The sequence below is a fragment of the Lethenteron reissneri genome, chromosome 37, assembly GCF_015708825.2.
Source record: "Lethenteron reissneri isolate LAM-NWPU_2019-01 chromosome 37, ASM1570882v1, whole genome shotgun sequence".
NCBI classification, from domain to species: Eukaryota; Metazoa; Chordata; class Hyperoartia; order Petromyzontiformes; family Petromyzontidae; genus Lethenteron; species Lethenteron reissneri.
The window spans coordinates 2,002,378-2,022,909 of record NC_083815.1 but is presented as its reverse complement, the minus strand read 5'-3'; the positions used below and the strand labels follow the sequence as shown (position 1 = coordinate 2,022,909).

General features: G+C 46.8%; 1 protein-coding gene across 5 annotated transcripts in view; it reads right to left on the bottom strand.

Moving 5' to 3' along the window:
• Positions 1-12,946: 12,946 nt before the first annotated feature.
• The window catches only part of LOC133351378 (CUGBP Elav-like family member 1), a 259,928-nt gene continuing 252,342 nt past the window's right edge, over positions 12,947-20,532 (bottom strand). For 3 of the 5 annotated variants that reach the window (XM_061566525.1, XM_061566528.1, XM_061566526.1), the window contains exons 12-15: positions 18,644-18,745; positions 17,282-17,515; positions 15,810-15,953; positions 12,947-13,081 (exon numbers count right to left, since the gene is read on the bottom strand). In XM_061566525.1, coding sequence (XP_061422509.1) covers positions 12,954-13,081; positions 15,810-15,953; positions 17,282-17,515; positions 18,644-18,745 — 608 coding nt within the window. In that variant the 3' untranslated portion in view covers positions 12,947-12,953. The remainder of the gene's footprint in view (positions 13,082-15,809; positions 15,954-17,281; positions 17,516-18,643; positions 18,746-20,532) is intronic. The other 2 variants (XM_061566527.1, XM_061566529.1) reach the window with 1 other exon arrangement.

Below are 20,532 nucleotides of genomic sequence, written 5' to 3'. Positions count from 1 at the left end.
GAGTGATTTATTTGATAGAATCCTCATTTCACATACTTCACTATTATTGGCCACAGACATAATTTGGAGCCACTGAAGTTATACGACCTCAGGTGATTCCGATCATTTAAAGGTCCGATTTGGTCACGTGGACTGGACAGTAAACAAGCCACTCGATTGTGAAAGCCTCGCTGGGAGTTGTTAGGGGATTGGCAATTATAAACAAGACACATTGCACTTTTCAAAACCACAAGATGCCACATTTTGTAGGCTTAACTTTATACAACATAGATCACCAATGTCGCTTCCCCGCATTACATGTTTAAAATCTAGTCTAATTTTGGCGGTCCCAAAATCCAAAATATATTCTTTATATTAATCTAGCGATAAGCATTGACTCGACTATATAATAATAATCTTTGCATTTATATGGCTCTTAAATATCTCAGCAATGGAAAGCGACTCAACGCCTCATCTCAAACAAGTCAAAGGGCACCTCCGGTGGCAGCTGTCCCTATGCAGCACCAGGTGACTTAGCGCCAGCTTGGCAGTGGGATTTCGTCTGCTAGTAAGGGACGATTTTATTGCCGTGAGCCATTTCAAATAAGCAGTTGGCAGGTATATTGTTGTTACCTTTACAAATTTGGACCACTCGTTTCCAGCGATACCGCTGGGCCATTAGCATCTTGAAGAGCAAATGTGAATCAAAATAGTCAGTTACGTGGATGTTTTACTGGTAAGAACCTCCTGGTTACACCAGCCCACAGGGGATTATTGTGTCCGTCCGTCCGTCGTGCATCCAAAAATGGGAGGGGTGGGGCTGGGTGGAGAGGGGAGTGGCTGGGTGGGGAGGGGCTGGGTGGGGAGGCAGGGGCTGGGTGGGGAGGGTGGGGCTGGGGGGGTGGGAGGGGTGGGGCAGGGTGGGGAGGGGCTGGTCACCCCGTGGTGCCCTTATAAAACTCAACGTTTAACCTACTCACGCCGGCTTGTGCCCGCCCTCACAGTCAGCCATATTTGCGGAATACACCACGCCGCCCGAGCAACCCAACGTTCCTACCAGCTCCCTCCGCAGGAATGTGTTGATGTTAACAGCCCTGTACCAGTGGTAGACAATCCAATCTGCCATGGTGAGATGGCGATACACCTTTTGTGTATACAGTACTGTATTATTTAATGTTTCCAGCTTGTACACATTCATATTTGCTGGTGTACTGCAGCTACACGAAATATTTTTTGGCGAAAGGCTGCACTCGTATAATAATTATTATTATGTTTTACTACCAATGCAGTGGCATTGAACGATTTTGGAAATGCAAGAACAAATATCTGTGCGGGGCAAATGTCGAGGGCACGGTGGAGGCAGGTGGTGTAAAGGTTACAAAAGGGGGTACTGCATATGGCTTGTTCCAATCCCACCACACGCCCCCCACTGCTGCTGCCCCCCCCCCCCCCACCACAACGCCTCGCACGCTTTGTTCCCCCGACCGAACATACAACACAATTGTCTGCTTTAAGTGCACTGTTCCTGTCCAATTAAAATCATGTTGCATACTGCATGACTTGTATTTTTAAGGGAAGCAATGTACTGCTAATTGTTATACCCTTTAGTGACAGCAGTGCCCAGCCTTTGGGGAAGATTAGCAATGAAAATATTTTTTTATGAACGTACAAATGAGATTTTTTGGGGGAATTTCAGTATGTGCAATTTTTTTTATATTGTTTCTGAACGTCTTGCGATACGATCGTGTTTAGATACTAAAACAATATTAACGATTGGTGGCATGTGTGTACGGTCTGTACTAATGCAATTACCACGTGTGCATAAGAACGTGTGTGTGGGGAGCGGTAGTGCAGTGGTTAGCACGTTACATTATGAACCCACTCACCCGAATTCGATTTCTGCCCATGGAGAACACCAGTGACGATTATCTAAACCAGTCCTGGGCCTGCGTAAGGTCGACTCAACCTCAAATGACTATATAGTTTGATTTGTAAACATCGCCACTGGGGTGATAAAGGCAGCCAGGTGTGATGCTGCCCCCCCATCTCCTCATGTGCTGTGCCAGCTTTCATAGGTGCTCGCTAACAGCACTTGCCCCAACAGTCTGTTAATGCTATACGGGATATCTGTGTGCGTGGGTGTAAGTTCACGCGTTAATTTGTGTCACTGTGTGCACATTTATTTGTACAATTGAATGGCCTCACAAAATGGACACTACTTTAACGGGTTGACTTAGCAGCGTGTTTGTTATGTGATGTATTATTTTATTACCTTGACACGTTTTCTGCCTCTCAGAGTAATTCCATCTCTCCATACTTATTTGCACATATTCCGCAGTGGCAGCCAATGGAGGAAACATGCCCAAGAGGACGTCCAAGCGTGGAGATGGAGCTATGGGATCAGCTTCTGCGTAGAAGTTAGATGGATTGTTACATTGCAGAACTCATCGAGATGGGATGCGGTGGGGCGAGGGGGTGGCACGCAGCAGTGGTAGATCAAGGCTTCTGCTGATGACAAATTCACTGGCTGATTCCAATGATCAAGGAAGGAAAGGGTAACATATTCGTCAATATTACTGCCTTAAAAAGAGAAAATATATAAAATCGGTGACATTTCGGGTAAAAATGTTGGTTAATATTTAATTGTGATTTACATGATTGAGCAGCACACACTTGAACTGAGAGCACACTGCACAATCCTTACGAGGACCACCCACACTTAAGAGTGGCACGCCATGGGGAAGTGCAGGATCCTCATAACTCCTCTCCATCTAAGCCAGAAGTCCCATTGTTGCCCGGTCTCGGGTGCTCTCTCCACGAGCTTTTATATTCTGTGCCTCTTCTTTCATCTCATCCACCGCATCCTTCTTCCCCGCACTGGCATCTCTGTAGCATGTGGGTCATTCTTGTCTTGTTTCAAAACAATCAAAGATAAATGACGAAACCACAGACTTGTGTGTGCATCTGTCCTTTAACAAATATGGACAAAATATTGAGTGCTGTGAGGCAGGACTAATACTTTGAACACGAAAATCAACCAGCCCTGGAAAGTCATAGAAAATTAAACAAAGAAAGGAAAACTAGGGCACAAGGCCTGTGGTGGAGATGGAGGGGTGTTTATAGGGGTGAAAGAGAGTGCATTGTAATACTGGTGGTTTGCTGTATGTATTGCAAGTTCGAGTGTAGACACATTAAGTGCAAGGCATTACTCCAGGGCACAGCATGTCAAAGGCAGAGTGTTTTGCTTTATTAATTTATAACAGAACAAACACACAAGAACACCAAAAAACACTTATGTATAACTCTTTTTTTGTGTGTTTGATTAAACCAGTCGTCAACTAACGAACACCAAAAAACAATCAAGATGGTAAATAGTCAAATATAGAAAACACTGCTAACTGTTACAAATATACGCGTAATCAACTACACAAACCGGAGACTGCACTACGAGAGAGGATGGCCAGAGACCGCACAAATATAACACTTTGATTGGCTGTTGTAAGTGATACACGTGAGCTTTCCACAAACTGTTCGTTCCGTTTGTATTCCAAGATACGAACTTCGGAGGCTGCAGTTTCATGAACCGATATTGTATCAGAGAGAAAAAAAAGTACATTGTTCCGTTTTTCATTTTCTTTTTTCAACTAACGCCCGTTTATTTGTTTTAAAATCCCATTAAATTATCGCGTTACAAGTGATCTGAGAAAGTCCCGGTAATGAGACATAATTAGGCGATGATGCAAAACGTGGACTCCCACCAGCTCCGACACAGCTTCAGTGAAAGCCGGCCCTGCCCCTCGTTCATGATTGGCAATGACAGGCTGCAGATCAGAGCCTTGTGCTTTAGGACTGACAACACAGCACATACTACAGATACACCATACACGACGATTCTTAACACACAAACGGAAACACAAAAACGACACGTGCTGTGCTAAATTTTTTCTCTTCTCCTAAAAAATATTTTTTTCATTTTTTTGTTTAAACCCAAGCCCACCCCCTCATTTGTTTGTACTCAAGTCCGAATGGGCGTTAAGTGTCGCCAGAGGGCAAGGAACCTCCAGCATCAGAGGGACAGACCGTCCCCTCTTTATGGAGCGCGCGGGGCCTCGGACCAACTGTGTTTTTGAACGGTGCGCCAACACTCGCCATTCCCGAACAAATCATAAAAATGCGTAAAGCAGGACCCATTTGCCTGCCCACCCCCTCTACCCCTACACTCCTACCCCCTCTAACTCTACGGCCAGGTGATGTGTGGTGAATATATTCCAGAAGCCCAATTAAAATACGAGACTTACAAGCATGCGATAAGTGAACGACCTTTGACACCGAATAAGTACTTATAAAGAACGAGTTATGCATGGAAGCATGTCACCGTATAATTATTTTTGCATGGAATCTGTAAACGGAGATACGGCAAGAGGTTACAGTATTTTTTTTGTTCAACAATACAGTTATGTACATGTATATCATCTTGAAAGTAAAGTAACGTACGCACACGACTGCTGTTACGAGAGGAGTCTGAGCGAAGCGTGCACGACACTCGTGTTTATGAATTTCACACTGGGCTCGCAATGTCCCGTGTGTGTGTGTGTGTTTTTGTGAATCGTCGAAGTTGGTACCAGGTCTTTTATAACAACAAATAAAATCAAACAAAACAGTCAATCCGACACACAGCTTACCTTACACATATCCACGCCTTTTGTTAACCAGAGTGTGTCACCAAAATGGCATTAGAGGTGTGACTTTAGCTCAAGTAGGGATTATTTCCGTAGAATGTAGCCTTAATTGATGTCGATCCACACAGTGGTAAGGAGTGAGAACCCGACACCATAACCCTGCTAGTCTGGCATTCAACCAGCATTTCCCACTGTTCAGCTCTGCTCCCTGTAGTACAAGCCAACTGATTTTTGGTGGGTTCAAGTGGTAGAATATAAATGTTCATCGTAATCAAAGAATAGTTGTGAGCATGTTGAAATTAATCACGTAACGCACGTTTTACCAACGGTGGAGCCAATGCGATTTTAGCTGGGTAAGATTAATTTGACCGAGAAACCCAGACTTACAAAGAAGTTGCAGACAATGTGACTCTGAAACGTTTCTCAATTACAGATATTTGGCTGCAGTGCCACTTTAGCATAACAGCTCACTGTAATGTGAGTCAAGTCAAAGAGATTGTGTTCGTGGCTGCTATGGGCTTCTCAATCCCAAACGAACATTGACTATCCCTGAATTAAACAGGACATCTCAGATAGATAATAGTAGAAGCACGAGAAAAGTGTGTATTAACTTAAGATGGAGCGTTACGCAAAATAACAGCAGATTTCCATGCAGGGTCAGCACCGCATTTTACATTTGGCAACTTGAGACTAATTCCGCCAATTACAGAACCTCGGGTGGGAGGTCAATGCAAGTTATTCTACGGAAAGGTGAATATCACAGGAGCCAGCCGCAGAATCTTGATTTGAAAGTAGTAACTGCGGTGGCTTTGGGTGCGTTATGTCTCGTGTCGTTTCGTAGTCAAACTGCCACATAGATTTAGAGAAAAAAAGAAAGCGACCTTCGGGGTGACTGGCCTTGTTCAGAAAACCGAAAAAGGTCAATCGACTGAAATGTTAGCGCGTAGCTTCCTAAATACATTTTGGCAGATTAACTAACAAATAACGATGGCAAAAGGTCCTTGGATGTCCGATTCACCTACAACATTTATTTGACGTCGAGCTTCTCTGCTTGGCAGGTCCCATCAACATTTTTTAAGAAAGTATATTATTAAGGCCTATTATTCATTTGTTCTACCATTACTATGTACACTCGGTTCGGGAGCAAATCAATACTTTTATGATTGCAACAAAAATGACGTAATATGACATGTAGAAAAAGACCGATTTTTTTTTTGTCAACGTCAACTCATCGATGGCACAGCGCGCGGTGGATGACGCACCTCTGGAGCTGCAGGTGCCGAATTCGAGCCCCATGCCACGTTGTCCCTGCATCCGCATTTTTTCAAAGTGTACTCAAGACACACGGTCCCAGTTGCACGCGGTTGGCTGTACGACACGGGCAACCACAGCTTGCACCGCGATGCGGATTTATATTACTGCGCAAGGAATCTGAACGCACAGAGCAAGCGTCGGTATCTGATCAATTGTTCGCAGAGCATCTTAGCTGGGAAGCCAAATTGCAGCATCGCCCCCTACTGGCAGACTAACACCCCCTTGCTGGCTGGTGCTGCGTTTACCTAGCGCCTCATAGGGACAGCTGCCACCGGGGGTCCCCTGCCACGAAGCGCCTCGAGACGTACGGCACGGGAGGTGGCGGTATACATATTAAGAGTTGATGACGACGACGATTATACTTCAACTAAAATTTGCACAAGGTTCGGCATGCCTCCTCTCTACTCTCCATCCACCGTATGATGACGTGTTAAGCGTGAATGGAAAGGTTGATCGCTCTCTGTCCACCGATAGAGGGTGGGATGTTGCCGTGTCCATGTATGAGGGTTTTTTGTCGACGCAAAACGGTAACTGGGAGGATTACAGCTGGAAGTAGAGTCGATGCGTTCATATCTGCTGGGCTATTCTGCTCTCCCCGCTGCGACAATCTCCATCCTCCTGTACATAGCGACGATCTCCCTTGCACATCGAAAACCGCGATGCTGCATTAGCAGTGGTACGCAAGCACAGGTAAAAAAACAACAACGTTCGTCAATAACACTGTCCTTATAAAAAATATATATAAATTAGGCGATGTACTTTCTGTCACGATGAAGGCCATTGCCTGAAAGGGTGTTCGTTATTTCTATTAACTTTTAGAGCAGTGTATTAAAACATGTTTGGGTTGTTTCCGTGGACATATTATCTATCATCCAGCCCACACAGCACGGCACGGAGGATGGGAGTTTTACAGTGAATAAATAATTAAAATGTCAAATCAGAAACCTTTATTGGGCCGCTTAGAACGAGAGCTGCGGAGAGGGAGCCGGTACCTTGCTTTGTCTGCAAGGTTTAATCGGTTTACTCATGGAAGGGCATGGCGATTAAAATAAAAAAAGCAATGTTTTTGACAACATTACGTTATTAATTCACGGAACGACCACATGGCCTTTCATTTCAAAGTCAGGACCTTCAATCTGGCAAGTTAGGCGGCAGGAAAATTGAGTTCAGCAACATTGAGTTGGACAAGCAAGCAAAAAAACGTATTTGGTTTTTAGTCATTTTGTTCATTTTGAAATTAAAATAAAATTACGGTTTAAATGTCGATAGCAAATGCACGTGATTCGTAAGCCAACCAATGTACGATGTTTTCTTTGAAAAATTATGATCCGAAATGTTCTCATGCACAATGTTAACGACGACAACAACAGCAACAACACAAATCTCTGCAAGAGAATGGCTTTGCGTTCCCCCTCCCCCCGTTAAAAATGAATAAAGAATAAATCATCAATCGATGTCTGAACCACAACTAAGTCATTTGGCACTGTTAAGATGCGTACAGGACTCGGACAATAAATAGACCCAACCATGGCAAAATGTTCTACAGGACCCACATGCACACACACACACATATTAATGAAAAATACACAAATTATTACACTTCGTTTAAGAAAGAGTTGTGCATGAAAAAACACGTTTTTTTAAAATGTTTTGTACAGAAAACATCAAAAGTGGATTGTCAAAACTATTATTGGCCGAAAACAAATGTGACAAGACGCGACAGCTTCATCTAAGAGAGCTACAGATGTCCCACAAACGAGGACGCTTTAACGAACTGGCATCTAAAGATGTTGCACAAATTTTCATATTAAAAGTTTTTTTTTTCCTTTAAAGTTGCACGTCGCCTACGCTCAAATTCACACGGTTTCACAACATAAGCAAGACGCGGTCATTTTCTTTACAAAATACAAATCCTATATATATGTATGCATGTTTGTGGACATATACAGAGTGGACACAAAGTTCCTTTGCATGGAAAAAAAGACGATGCTCCTCGACTCGAACAGACACGTTTGCTGCCCTCCATGCTCAGCACGCAGGCTGGATTCGTGCCCCAGTTCTCCACCACAGATCTTCCCAAGCGGATGGCTGTGTAACTGCGCAAGCAAATTCCGGACAGCTGTTTCAACATCCTCAATATTTGTCAATCTGTCAGGTATTCCCCTTGTCGTGTCAGGTCTGGGCTTCGAGATGGCCAGATCACATCGAATCCTCTCCCAATCCACCGTCCGCTGCATTTCCCGTATTCCAATAATTGCCAAATTGCAAGGGCAGAATGCGCCAGAGGCCCCACCTTTGCCGTAGGGTGCATGCTGCAGAGGGACTTTGTGACCACACAGTAGACCTCCTGCCTTCAGACAAAACGCAATACACGTCGAGATCTGTGTTCAAACGAGAGGTGATTGGAAAGCGGTGGCCTTTGTGAGAGCCTGCCCCATAATCACCTCCGGGGAGGAATGTATAACCTGCATCTTCAATTCTCACCGCGGTAACAATTCATATTGCTTTTGCAACGAGCTCCAAAAAAAACACCAACAACGGCAAAGACGACAGTTACAACAACAACAACACACAAAGTATAGCAAGATAACAGCCTGGCTAGTGTACAAAAAAACAGCTCTTCCAAGATACATTTTTGTACGTTAAATTTAGCGTTCTTCATTCGCTGACTTTTTATTTAATTTACACACCTTTAATTTATATCCATCTGTTGTCTAATCATTCATTCGTGTTTTGTCGTCATATATGTTTTTTAAATTATATTTCTTTCTTTTTAAGTATAAAAATACCCTTTTTCAGGCATCCCTGACTGGCGAAGCTTCTAGTCTCTTGAATCTCCGTCGCTGTTGTTCAGGGAGAGGAGGGGGGGGTAGCGCCACAAACGAAGCTGGAGGCAGTCTAAACATCGTGGGGCGGGCGAGGGGTGACCCGGGCGAGGAGGCCCTTTCGTGAATCTCAAACAACAAGACGCCACTTGACACAATTCTGCCGTGCCACAAACCACGTGCTCCAATGCGTACTTTTGTATGGCCGCAAAAGTAACGGCGAAAAGTTGAAGGTGAAATATTTTTTGTTGTTTTCGTCGACTTTTTTTTTCTCCAACTTACTCTTCCTTTAATCTATGTGGAATATACATCGGAGACGTTTACACACAAAAAACGTTTAAAATCTCCAGCGTTTTAGACAAAATCTCGACGAAGCACAAAGCGCATAAATTCTAGTCTTGCATTTGTTTTGCTTTTTTCTTTCCAGCATTTTGGCTTGGACACAACGCAAATAGGTCAATGACACACGGTGCACGATCCAAATAATCTCCTAAGAACATGCTCCGTTCCTTCTCGGAGAAAAAAAAAGTTTGACGCTGTGGAACTGGGGGTTTTCACGGTTGAGTGCACGCACCGCGATATATATTAAAAAAACTGTTCCCGAAATGAGGAATCACGGAACGCACAACAAAGAAACCCGACCACCGGGGCGCGGAGACATTAAAGGATGACCAACCCCTCACTTTCGGTGGATCGGCCAAAACTGAACCAGCTTTCGGGAGTGGCTTCACTCCCACACATGAGGCCCCCGTGCCTTTAAAACCACGTGCAAACTGATGGTGCGCTACAGAGAAAAGAGAAATATATAATTTTTGTAACAAACAAAAATACCCAACGCGGTTATAAGATGTAACGAGCCAAAGAGACGATGCAGTGACGTGCAAAACGGTCACACACACACACACAACAACAAAAAAAACATTAGTTAATGGCATCTTGGCAAACGAATAATAAAAACCCAAGTCGTGTGATGTAAAACGCACTTTTAAACAGTTCAAATGTAGCAGCTTGTCTTAGACAAAACTTGATCCCAGACAACCTCAGAACAAGTGTGAAAACACCTTGAGCACGTAAACAAAACTACGAGAACATGTACTACCGACCTGTCTTAAAAACTTTATTTCTCAAGTGCCAAATAAGTTAGGAAATAAATTATCATCTGAGCCATATGACTTCATAAAAAACCCGTATAAAAATAGAAATACTGTCAATAAAATATACAGAGCAATGGCCTCTACCAGACAGATTCAATTGGTAGCATAATTTCGTGTTATATTTTGATAAAATTATTTTTTTTAAATTATCATTATTTTAAATAACATTCTCCTAAAAACCTTCAAGTTGTGTGTACGCATCACCTTTAAGTACAATACGCTCTCTCTCTCGCTCTATCTCTCTCTCCGTCCCTCCTCTCTCGCCTGCATTTTATAAGTTATTGACGAGTTTACGTAAAAATGCTCAAGCCCCACCCCGTCGCGATATAACAGTAACTTTAAGCCTCTGTCACCTGACGATTCAACTCTCTCTTCTGGGAGCATCGTTTGGCAAAAAGGCAAAATAAAGTTGCCGAGTGAAGCACGTGTAAACATTGGGACTTGAAGCGTGCAACAAAACGGTTGCTGAGCAGGGAAACTAAAGCCTTCAAACTCACACACAACCTCGTCGAATTTGTTGGTCTCCCTGTTTCTGTTTGTTGTTCTTTGTTTGAACCCTCTATTATATTTTTTTTACATCTGGTGAGAAGTGCGCGTTTCACGTCGGTGGTGGTGGTGGTGGAATTTTATATTTTTTGTTGATTTCTTCATCTTGGTCTTGGTTTTGTTGTTTGTTTCTTTGTAAGCAGATGACAGATTGTCTTCACATGTCTGCTTGTGTCCAATACCACTTAAAACCCTGCTTCTTACGCTTTATATATATTTATAACGTGTGCGCTCGCGCGCTCGCGTGCGTCTGTGTGTGTACAAAACGAACCAAATAAATCGGTTGACAAGTGGGGACGCCGCCGCCGCGGCCGCCGCCGCCGAAGGGAAGAGTGCTGTGAATGTGCTAGCGCAGCTGCCGCGGGTCGCGTGGTGGATGAGCGGCGGGGCGGGCGACAGCGGCTGAACAACGACGATGAAATTTTGCGCGGCGGTCAGCGGCACAGAGCATCGGCAGGGAGCGGCACGGAAAACGCACGCACGCACGCACGCGGGCCAAGCGCTGCGGGGTTGCTGAACGATAACGGCACGTTCTCTCAAGAGAGAACGATAGCGTGTGTGTGTGAGAGAGAGAGAGACATTCCATAATCGCCTGCCGTCCGAGGAAGTATGGAAGCATTCGGTCTCTTCCTTCCCCCCCCCTTCCCCACGGAAGCCCAGCGCAACTGCATCTCTGCGGCGCGGTGGCACAGTTTTGCACCGCCCGGGCCAAGCACGGTGGATTTCACATTCGCGTCTCACGTCACAATGTTGTTTCCGTCGGGCACAATCCTCTCGTGTGCCCCCCCCCCCCACCCTCCCCATCCTTCCCCCTGTTGTGCACGTGCACCGGTACGTGAATGTAAACGTAACGTCAAAACTGCGTGTGTTTCTTTTTATGGTACGAATGCAAAAATGTGTAAACAGCGAGAGGCCTTTGTACCACTGCGAACTTCATAACGGCGGTGATCGATCGGTCGTGGTTTAGTTTCTAGTCGGGAAACGTCCCCCAGGTGTCGAGGAGCCTCGAGTGATCGTGAGTGGATGTCCACCGATGGCCCTGCAATAGACCTCGAGCGCGGCGGTGCCACCGTCTGACCCTTTGGGGGGGAACGTCTGTGATTACGTACGTTTAAATTTGCCTCCTAGGGTTCAACTTAATCCTTTCATCAAGTTATAGCATCCCTAACTTTCAGGCCGTTTTCCATGCTTGTAATTAATTCCATACTCGTGCCACGTGCGTGGATGTTTATTTAGTTATTTATAAAACATGTGACCTAAAATTACCAATCAGTTTGACTTCTACATGTTCCTAATCCACAGTTGCTGTGGTCAGGGTTTTCAAAAATTTACCACAGCATCTTTTGAGTAACTTTTGAGCGACCCCACTACCTTACGCCAATGTTCACGCATACTGACCAGCTGACGTTTTACCTCGGCAAGTTAAATGACACCGTTCCATGAATTTTGCATCGTATGCACCAGGTGCATCTTTATATACAGTACTGTATCTGTTGTAAATATACTGTATACTATATAGCTATATACAGTATATATTATACATTATCTATGTATTCATATTCACAGTATATATGTCGTATATATACTGCAATATATATTTGAAATGCTACAAAATGAAAAATAAATTCGAAAAACAAAAAAAGAAAACAGTTAATGAAAAATTTGGCAGTGATGGATGAGGTTAAAGAGCTGTACATGCCCAAACACAAACCGACACTCTCCCACCCCCCGTCTCACCCCCTGAGTGCAGTGGCTGAGAGTGCAGTGGTTGAGGGTACAAGTTGGGGGAGGAAGTACGGACGGATGGATGGATCGGGCGGATGGCGGCGGGTGTCAGGCTCGGGGCGGCTCGTGTGGCTGTGTGGCATCCATCAGCTTCAGAAGAGCGGTGGTGGGGGACAGAGTCTGCGGAGAAAGAGGAGTCCGCGGAGAGTCTGGGGAGAGTGGTCAGATCGAAAAACGAGCGCCCATGGAAATGCGCCGACACTTTTAGGGACACTCTCACCGATCGGCGAACGGACTCTGATGGCGCGGAGAAAAGACTCCTCTCCCCAAACGAGATGGCTCCCCACCCCGTCCTCAACGACCACAGGCCCGCCTCGCCTGCCACTCGCGACATCGTCGCCAACCGCTCATCCGTCCACCCCCTCGCCCCCGCCACCCCTCACTCGGCAACCTCCTGCTCAGCCGCGTTCGCACCCCTCCCATACCCCAGCCCCGCCTGGCAAAAAAAGGTCGTGTGTTTTGGTCCCGGATATGCATTTACAAACCTGGTCCACCGTCGAAACCCAGGTCCCCAACCTGGATTACACCAAACCCCAAACCCACATAGCATCAGGAGCCGTGCCTGAATTACAGTGCTCCCTGGGTAGGCACCCCCTCCCCCAGACCCAACCCCCACGCCCCGTCCCCCTTCCTGGGCCACCCGGCTCCCTCCCCCCCCCCCCCCCCCCTCGTCAGTAGGGCTTGCTGTCGTTCTTGTTGCGTTTCAGCTGCACCTTGAGTCGCTTCATGCCGATCTGGAAGCCGTTCATGGCCTGGATGGCAGCCTGAGCCGACACGGGGTTATCGTAGCTCACGAAACCTGGAGGAGGGCCGAGAGAAGAGAGACAAAGAGGGTGGGGTGTTCAAAAAACGACGGTCATTGATGCATACTCGAGATGCATACCCTGGCTGTTCTGAAAGCAGTACAGCAAGTGGAATAATCCCCATCTGTTTCCGTCTGGACGGGGATAGAGTGTTGATTCTAGATTTGAAGCTTAGGTTTTTTCGGTAAAGTCACGTAGGTAAAAATAAAGAATACAAATAAATAATAAAATTATAGAAATAATCATTATTATTTTATTTCTATTATTATTTCTATCATATTATTATTTATTTATTTTATTCATTTTTTATTCAACGTGACTTTACCGAAATAACCTAAGAGTATAGAGTGTTGACTCCACGCACGTGTGGGTGCTCCCAGTTCCCTCCCACTTGTATGACAATCATTCATTATTAATTAGCTGAACACGTCTTGAAAAATAAACCCAAGGCAGGACCCTTCTGAAAAAGAGTACTTAGATTCTGTGGCTTTCCTAGGTGAGTAATACATTTTATATTTCCATTCAAATCAGCTTCTGTCTCAGAGCGGCCCACATTTTAACACCATAACGTATTAGTACGATCGAGCTATTGCGACTCTAGCCTCGAGTGTCCACCAACTTAACAATGGGGGTATTTAAAATCAAAGAATATAATCATAATCATTATCACCACGATCATCATCGTCACTCTCACCACCATCGTCTTTGTGACCATCGCCATCGTCAACATTGAAATATCTTTCCACCTCTGCATATTTTTTCTCCTCTGTGATTTTCTTTCATTAAACGAAATAAAAAACGAAACAAAAAGGATTATAATAAACCGCCCATAAATTGAAGCGTGTGGACAGCCGCGCACGCTGCTTCAGAGAGATACAAACGGGCTGACAGTGGGAGAGCGAGAGAGACAGAGCGAGAGAGCGGGAGAGAAGTGAGAAATACAATCATAGAAGTGCATTAATTAAGGGTAAGCTATTCTAAATTACATTAAAATAAACAAAGTTATTTCTCTACTGGATTCCACTTTTATTACAAGAGGCCCCACTGAGATGTAACCACCTGCTGCACTCGGCACGTGGAAGAATTTACAATCAACCGACGATCCTACGTTTAATACGGGGGGGGGGGGGCGCTTTCCTTTTTACAGCTCCAAAAAAACTTACAAAATAAATCTTCACCCATAATTACGCGTAATTCCATTAACATCTGGCCGGGGCCTCTTTTCTGGATTTCGCATTCACCGCATCTGCTCGTGAGCTCGTCCTTAAGGCGTCGAATCAAACGGTTGACGGGGCCCACTTGTCGTTTTTCCTAGCGGGATGTCCCGTGACCCCCGTGGCTGCATCGCGGCGAGGCGCCTGCCCCGCGCCCCCTTCGAGCAGAGAGCGCTCGGCCACGCAGCGCGACGGCGGTGTTTAACGAGAAACATTTCTACGACCGAGAGCAATTAATTTCGTCCGTGAAGCCCGTGACATTAATTTTGTCGGGGAGGGCCCCTCCGAGCGTAATGATCATCATAAAGCACGCATTTATCGCCCTGCCAGTCCTGAGCTCCGGGTCTCTCAGGCATGGACTTGTGAACATTGCCCCTTTTTATTATTATTATTATCGTGAACTTTCAGTCTGTCGTAAGTTTGTGAAATTCCTCGCATTGGCGTCTTAGCTGCTTCCTCGGCAGTGGCTGAAAGGTAAAGCGTGGAATGGAATCTGGATTCTAGGACGTCACAGTCCGCCCACGGGGAGCGGTAGTGACGAATATCTGAACAGGTCCTGGGCCTCCCCTAGGTCGGCACAGCCTCAAACAAGGACATGGTACGAAGTGTAAACGTTGCCACTGGGGAGACAAAGGCGGCCGGGCGTGGTGCTGGCAACCCACCCCCTCTCGTCTGCCATACCAGCCCTTCATAGGTGCTGCTCACAAACAGCACTTGCCCCAAGAATTATGTTAAGGCTATACGGGGTATCTTTCTCTTTGTTCACGACTCATATGTACAAGGTGTATTCATGGCGTCTTTCATCTTAGAAATTCTCCCGAGGCGTCTTACAAAAGCCAATACCACACTCAAATGTTGGCAGCATAGCACTGAGCCATTTTCCACACGATCTTCTCATAAGCCTTACAACATTTATATGAATATTACATCGCTGTACCACATTCAAATAAATATACCAAGCAGATTAATGTAATATTACAATCTTTCACAGGTATCAATTTTCCAACACATCTTCTCATAAGCCGTGCAATAAGCCAAGATTTTTTTTGTCTCGATCTTACCATCCCGTTTATGTTATTAAAATAATATATATCCAGCTCATTTGTATACTCTTGTCCACCCCATTGACCTGAACATAACACGGCCATATAATTTGCATTCATCACACACAAAATTCATTCCCACGCAGCAAAATCAGTTGCATTGTCGTTCTGAATCGCTGCTGTGCAGAGCACAAACTCAAAGGCCCACAACGTCACGTGGCCAGCAACAAACGGCACCATCGACGGATGTCACAGATAGGAGTTTTAATGTACCGTGAGCACGCAAATTGACTGTTTCACCCAGCTAAACCGGCGCACCGCTACGTGTGCGGCATGAACCTTCCGCGGCAGCACGCGGCGTGTTCTATTGAACGGGGAGCGATCGACGCCCGACCTTTCCGAGCGCGATTTGGGCCCTTTGACCTCTGGCAGGCGTGGCGGCCGGGCGTGCCGTGTCGAGCTCTCACCGAAGCACTTGCTGAGGTTTGTCTGCTTGTCCACGAACACTTTGGCCGAGATCACGTTCCCAAACGGCATGAAGGTCTGCATGAGGTCCTGGTCCCCGAACTCTTGCGGCAGGTGGTATATGAACAGATTGGCTCCCTCCGGTCCTGGGAGATAATGGACACACGGGCACACAAGGTGAAGATTCCCCATTTCGCCTGAGACAGACTGTTGGGGCAAGTGCTGTTAGCGAGCACCTACGAAGGCCAGCACGGCACACTAAGGGGGTGGGTGGCCAACACCACGCCTGGCTGCCTCAGTCTCCCCAGTGGCGATGTTTACTACACACCGCACCAGGTACTCACTTGAGGCTGAGCCGACCTAGGTGAGAGCCCAGCACCTATTTAAATAAATCGTCACTGGTGTTGGCCGTGAGCGGGAATCGAACTCGGGTCGCCAGGTTCGTAGCGCAGCGTAGCGCTAACCGCAACCCTACGACTCCCCACCGCTTCTTGCACGGCAAACTTCAGAGCGAGAGCGGGGTAGGCGTGCACTGTTCGATCTTCCTGCTACTCAAGTCGCCCGCCACTCAAGTCGCCCGCGTTATGCGTCTGTACGTGCGTCTACGCTTCTCTGCACCGCTCACCGCACACCACCCACCATCCCATCTCATTATTTGTATTCATTACATAACTCGCAGGCCCTTAATTTCGCACCTGGTAGACTGGAGTAGGTAGGCCAAGAGGTGGCTTGTGGCTCGTAGTAGCCACAGCGAGAGGTCCACTGGTTGTGGTGCGCCAGCTCGAGAAATATTTTCTCGACCTGAAGCCGTAAGAAAGCGCTCACGTGCGCACACCCGCGGCGTCGCGGTTGAATCACGCCGGGTGTTACTCCCGAACGACGCAGCCGTTTAATCAATGGACATGAAATCCATATTTTAGTCGCAAACCGCGGGGACCAGACAACTGGTGATGGTCAGGCACGAGTGACAGATTGACGCTCTGTTGTTATGACGACGAGGAGGACAAAAAGGTTGCGTAACCCAATGAGCTAAAAGAAAAGTGTGGGAGGCACCCAAGGCAGAATGCCCCTCATCATAGTCAGAGAGTCTTCCTGTTCAAATGAGTCGTGGGGTCACGGCGTTGGTTTTGGCTAGCCATGCAAAGAGCGGAAAGTCGCCGAACACAGCGCGGATAGATGTTCCTCAAGAAACTCACTGAATCCATAAAAAAAACCACGAGACAATTTGCACAGTAAGCTGACGGGGGATCTTTAACACGCGCCTGGGAATTGCTCCCAGCTCCTACATAGTACTGGCTGTAGTGAGGGTCACTGTTTGTTGCCAGTCGCTTTGAATAAATGTTGCCACGAGATAAACGGTCACTCGATCTGGAAACAACATCGCGACGTCACCAACACCGGCTGCGGTCACCTCTGCTGGCTGTCCCTAACCCAGTGGCGGAAATTCCACATTCCCATGGCTGATAATAAATACCTTCTTTCTGGCTGCCGGCCGCACCCTGTTGTTGCTGCTGCTGCTGCTGTTGTTGTTGCTGCTGCTGCTGCTGTTGCTGCTGCTGTATGAGGCTCTGCGCGTACAGGTTGGGGAGCGAGGCGGCTGCGTACTGCTGGATGCCCGAGTAGGCCTGAGCCAGGGCATCCACGCCGCTGCCCGAGCCATTGGCCAGGCCCCCGACGCCAAGGCTTCCATTCAGCGCCGCAATGCCTGCTGGGAAATTTTTGGTGCATTTTAAAAAAGAACACATAGTAAGGCTTTCGCGATCAATATCATCCATAATATTGGTTTGTTTGGGGGGGGGGGGTTAGATCGTGTTAGATCGCGTGAATATAAATATGTCGTTAAACCCGTCACCACCCGACCCATCTCTAAACCTTGATAAACAGCCTGCCTCGGCAGATTTACCCCTCTTTTTTCACCTGAAGACGATTGCTTGTGTTGCGATCGAAACGTCGTGATATTGTTATTATTTTTTCTATCTACGTGGCTTTACCGAAAGACCCAAAGAATATGAATTTTGTTGATATTACTTTGGAGGTAACATGAAAGATTTTAGTTTGTTTGTGTATTCTGTTTTTTCATGAAGGAACAATTGTTTATTTCAATACATATACGTGAGGCAAGAGGGCTTTCTTTACATATCTGTCCCATAAAATAAAGTATTTCTCGCTCATCTCATCAGCCACATGGCCTTGTAGGAGTGCATAATTTCAGCAGCATTGGTTCATTTGTTCACAGCTCAAAATTGCAGGCGGGGCCCCGTAAGAAAGTAGAAACAATTGATTGAATTAACAGAAGTGGGACTTGCTGTTGTTGTTCACGTTATTGTTTAATCATGATGAGCGTAGACAACGCTGCCACGATGGTGTTAGGCTCCCACGCTCGTCCTCTACAGCTCTCTGGAGAGCTGTAGAATGCCACTTTTATTAACCGCTGCTGCTGATTTTTGTTCGTGTGTTGCTTTAATTTCATCCTGCAATGTGTATCCCCCCCCCCCTCCACCCCACATCGGACATTAAGCAGCTACGATTGGGGATTGTGTGTGTCTGGCGGAGACGATGATCTGAACCCGTCCTGGGCCTCCCCTAGGCCGACTCAGCCTCAAACGAGTACCCAGTGCGGTGTGTAAGCATCACACACTAGCATGAAGGTAAAGGTGGCCCGGCGTGGTGTTGGCCACACCACCCCCTCGCGTGCCATACTGGCCTTCATAGGTGCTCGCTAGTGGCACTTGCCCCAACACTCGGTTAAGGTTATATTGGGTGTGGGGAGTCTTTGTCTTTGGGGGGGAGGAGGACAGGTGGATGCGTGGGTGTGAGCGACGGCGCGTGGGCCTACCGGTGAGCGGGCTGATGGCCGAGGCCCCAGCGAGGCTGTGCAGGGCCCCCAGGGAGGCCAGGGTACTGGCCCCAGCGCCGCCCGCTCCTCCGCCGTGGCCGCCTAAACAGAAACCGGAACGTACGGACCTCAAGCTCAACGCCGTTCCCTTCTCTCGGCCACTTTTCCCGGCTGCGCGACTGAGCCGTGCCGGGGCCGTGCCAAGCTCAACCCGGCGTGGCTCGGGGTGTCGAGCCGAGCCCCTGACATCGCATTCATCGTCGTGACGAGCGAGCGGGTGGTAACGCATGTTGATGATGCGAGGGTGGGGGCAGGGAGGGTACAGCCGTGTCCGACAAAAATTATTCGGTGATGCTGCTGCTGCATTGGAAAGTCGTGCGCGAGCATGGATTTTAATACTAATAACAAAAATTAAACAACACTATTGGTGAGCCCTCAAAAGGAAAAATATATAAGAGGTGACGTTTTGGGAAATGGGCCCTTCTGTACAAAAGAAGGTGTAATGCCAGAAACGTTGCCTATTCTATATTTTCCTTTCAGCGTTGACAAATGTGTTGAGGTTTTTTTTTGTGTGTGTGTGGCCTAACAGTAATGTGACACACAGTGAACGAGTTGGGATCTCGTGCAGATGACGCAGTGACGTCAAGTCGTCCAGCGAAGCGACTAACAACGCCACGCTCAGTGAACACGCGATCATCCCTGCCCCTGGCCCCGCTGCGACCCAGGCCAGACTGAGATGTTTCGCAAGGCTGGCGGTACCGCTGTTTGGTCTCGGGCTCGGCACGGCAAACGGGCAGTGGAAAACCGCACCGTACCGCGTGGGCAGCCATGCTGGCTCGCACGTGCCAAGCGGGAAAAGCGTTACAACTTTCTCGCAGAACTCGAAGGGGAAGCAACATCGATTGAGTCTGGTTATTACTTGGATGGGTGAGATTGCCTAGGCATACCGGGAATTGTAGGCTTGGGCAGTGATGTGGCGAGGAGATGACAGTACAGCAATGGATTCTTGAATGTATCTGTGTGGAGTTATGAGTGTTATTCACTTGTACGCCTGGGATGTTTCCGAGGTATCCTGCTGGTCTCTTCTCACATGGCATGTGCTCATTGTTATGGGATTTGCCAAACACCCCCCCCCCCCCTGCCCACCTCCTGAAAAGGAGTGTTGAGACTCAGTGAGGCTTTTCCTGGGTGAAAGGAAAATTTATGCCAATTATACTTTTATTAATTTTATTATTAATTTTAATGTTTTACCTACGTGACTTTACCGAAAAAAACCTAAGAATATGAATCCTTGCAGTCACGAAAGCTTCAAATCTAGAATTATAAAACACATTTTTAAATTTGGTCGAAATCATCGCGCTTCGCTCGGCCTGCACCAGCGGAGGTAATTCCACATTCCCACGGTCGAGACATCGGCAGTCCATCCACAGGATGACCACTGTTGACGTTCTACTAAGCGGTACTCAATTTATCCACCTCCCCCCGCACCCCACCACACCACGATGGGTTTGAACTCACAACCCTGTGGCTCCCAAGTCAGGCTTACTAACCACTGCGCCACTCAGCCGAGTAAATATCACGGCGGGCTTAAAGTCACTCCTCGTATTAATTACTATGCTGAAATTGAGCCAAATGAATTTTAACAAAGGGAGGGGGGAAAAAACTCAACAAATAGAAATGAAATAAAATTAAATCTGTTTAAACAAAGATGGATGGAGGAGGAGGCGGGGGGGGGGGGAATAAATGGGTGCATATAACCAAAAGAATAATGGAATTGAGGTAATCGTGAGGAAGAGTTGTTGTTGTGTTGTTGTTTGTTGTTGTTGTTTGTGGGCTTTTTTTGTCTAAAAAGAAAAAAATGCCAAATGAGAAACAGAGCCCCCCCCCCC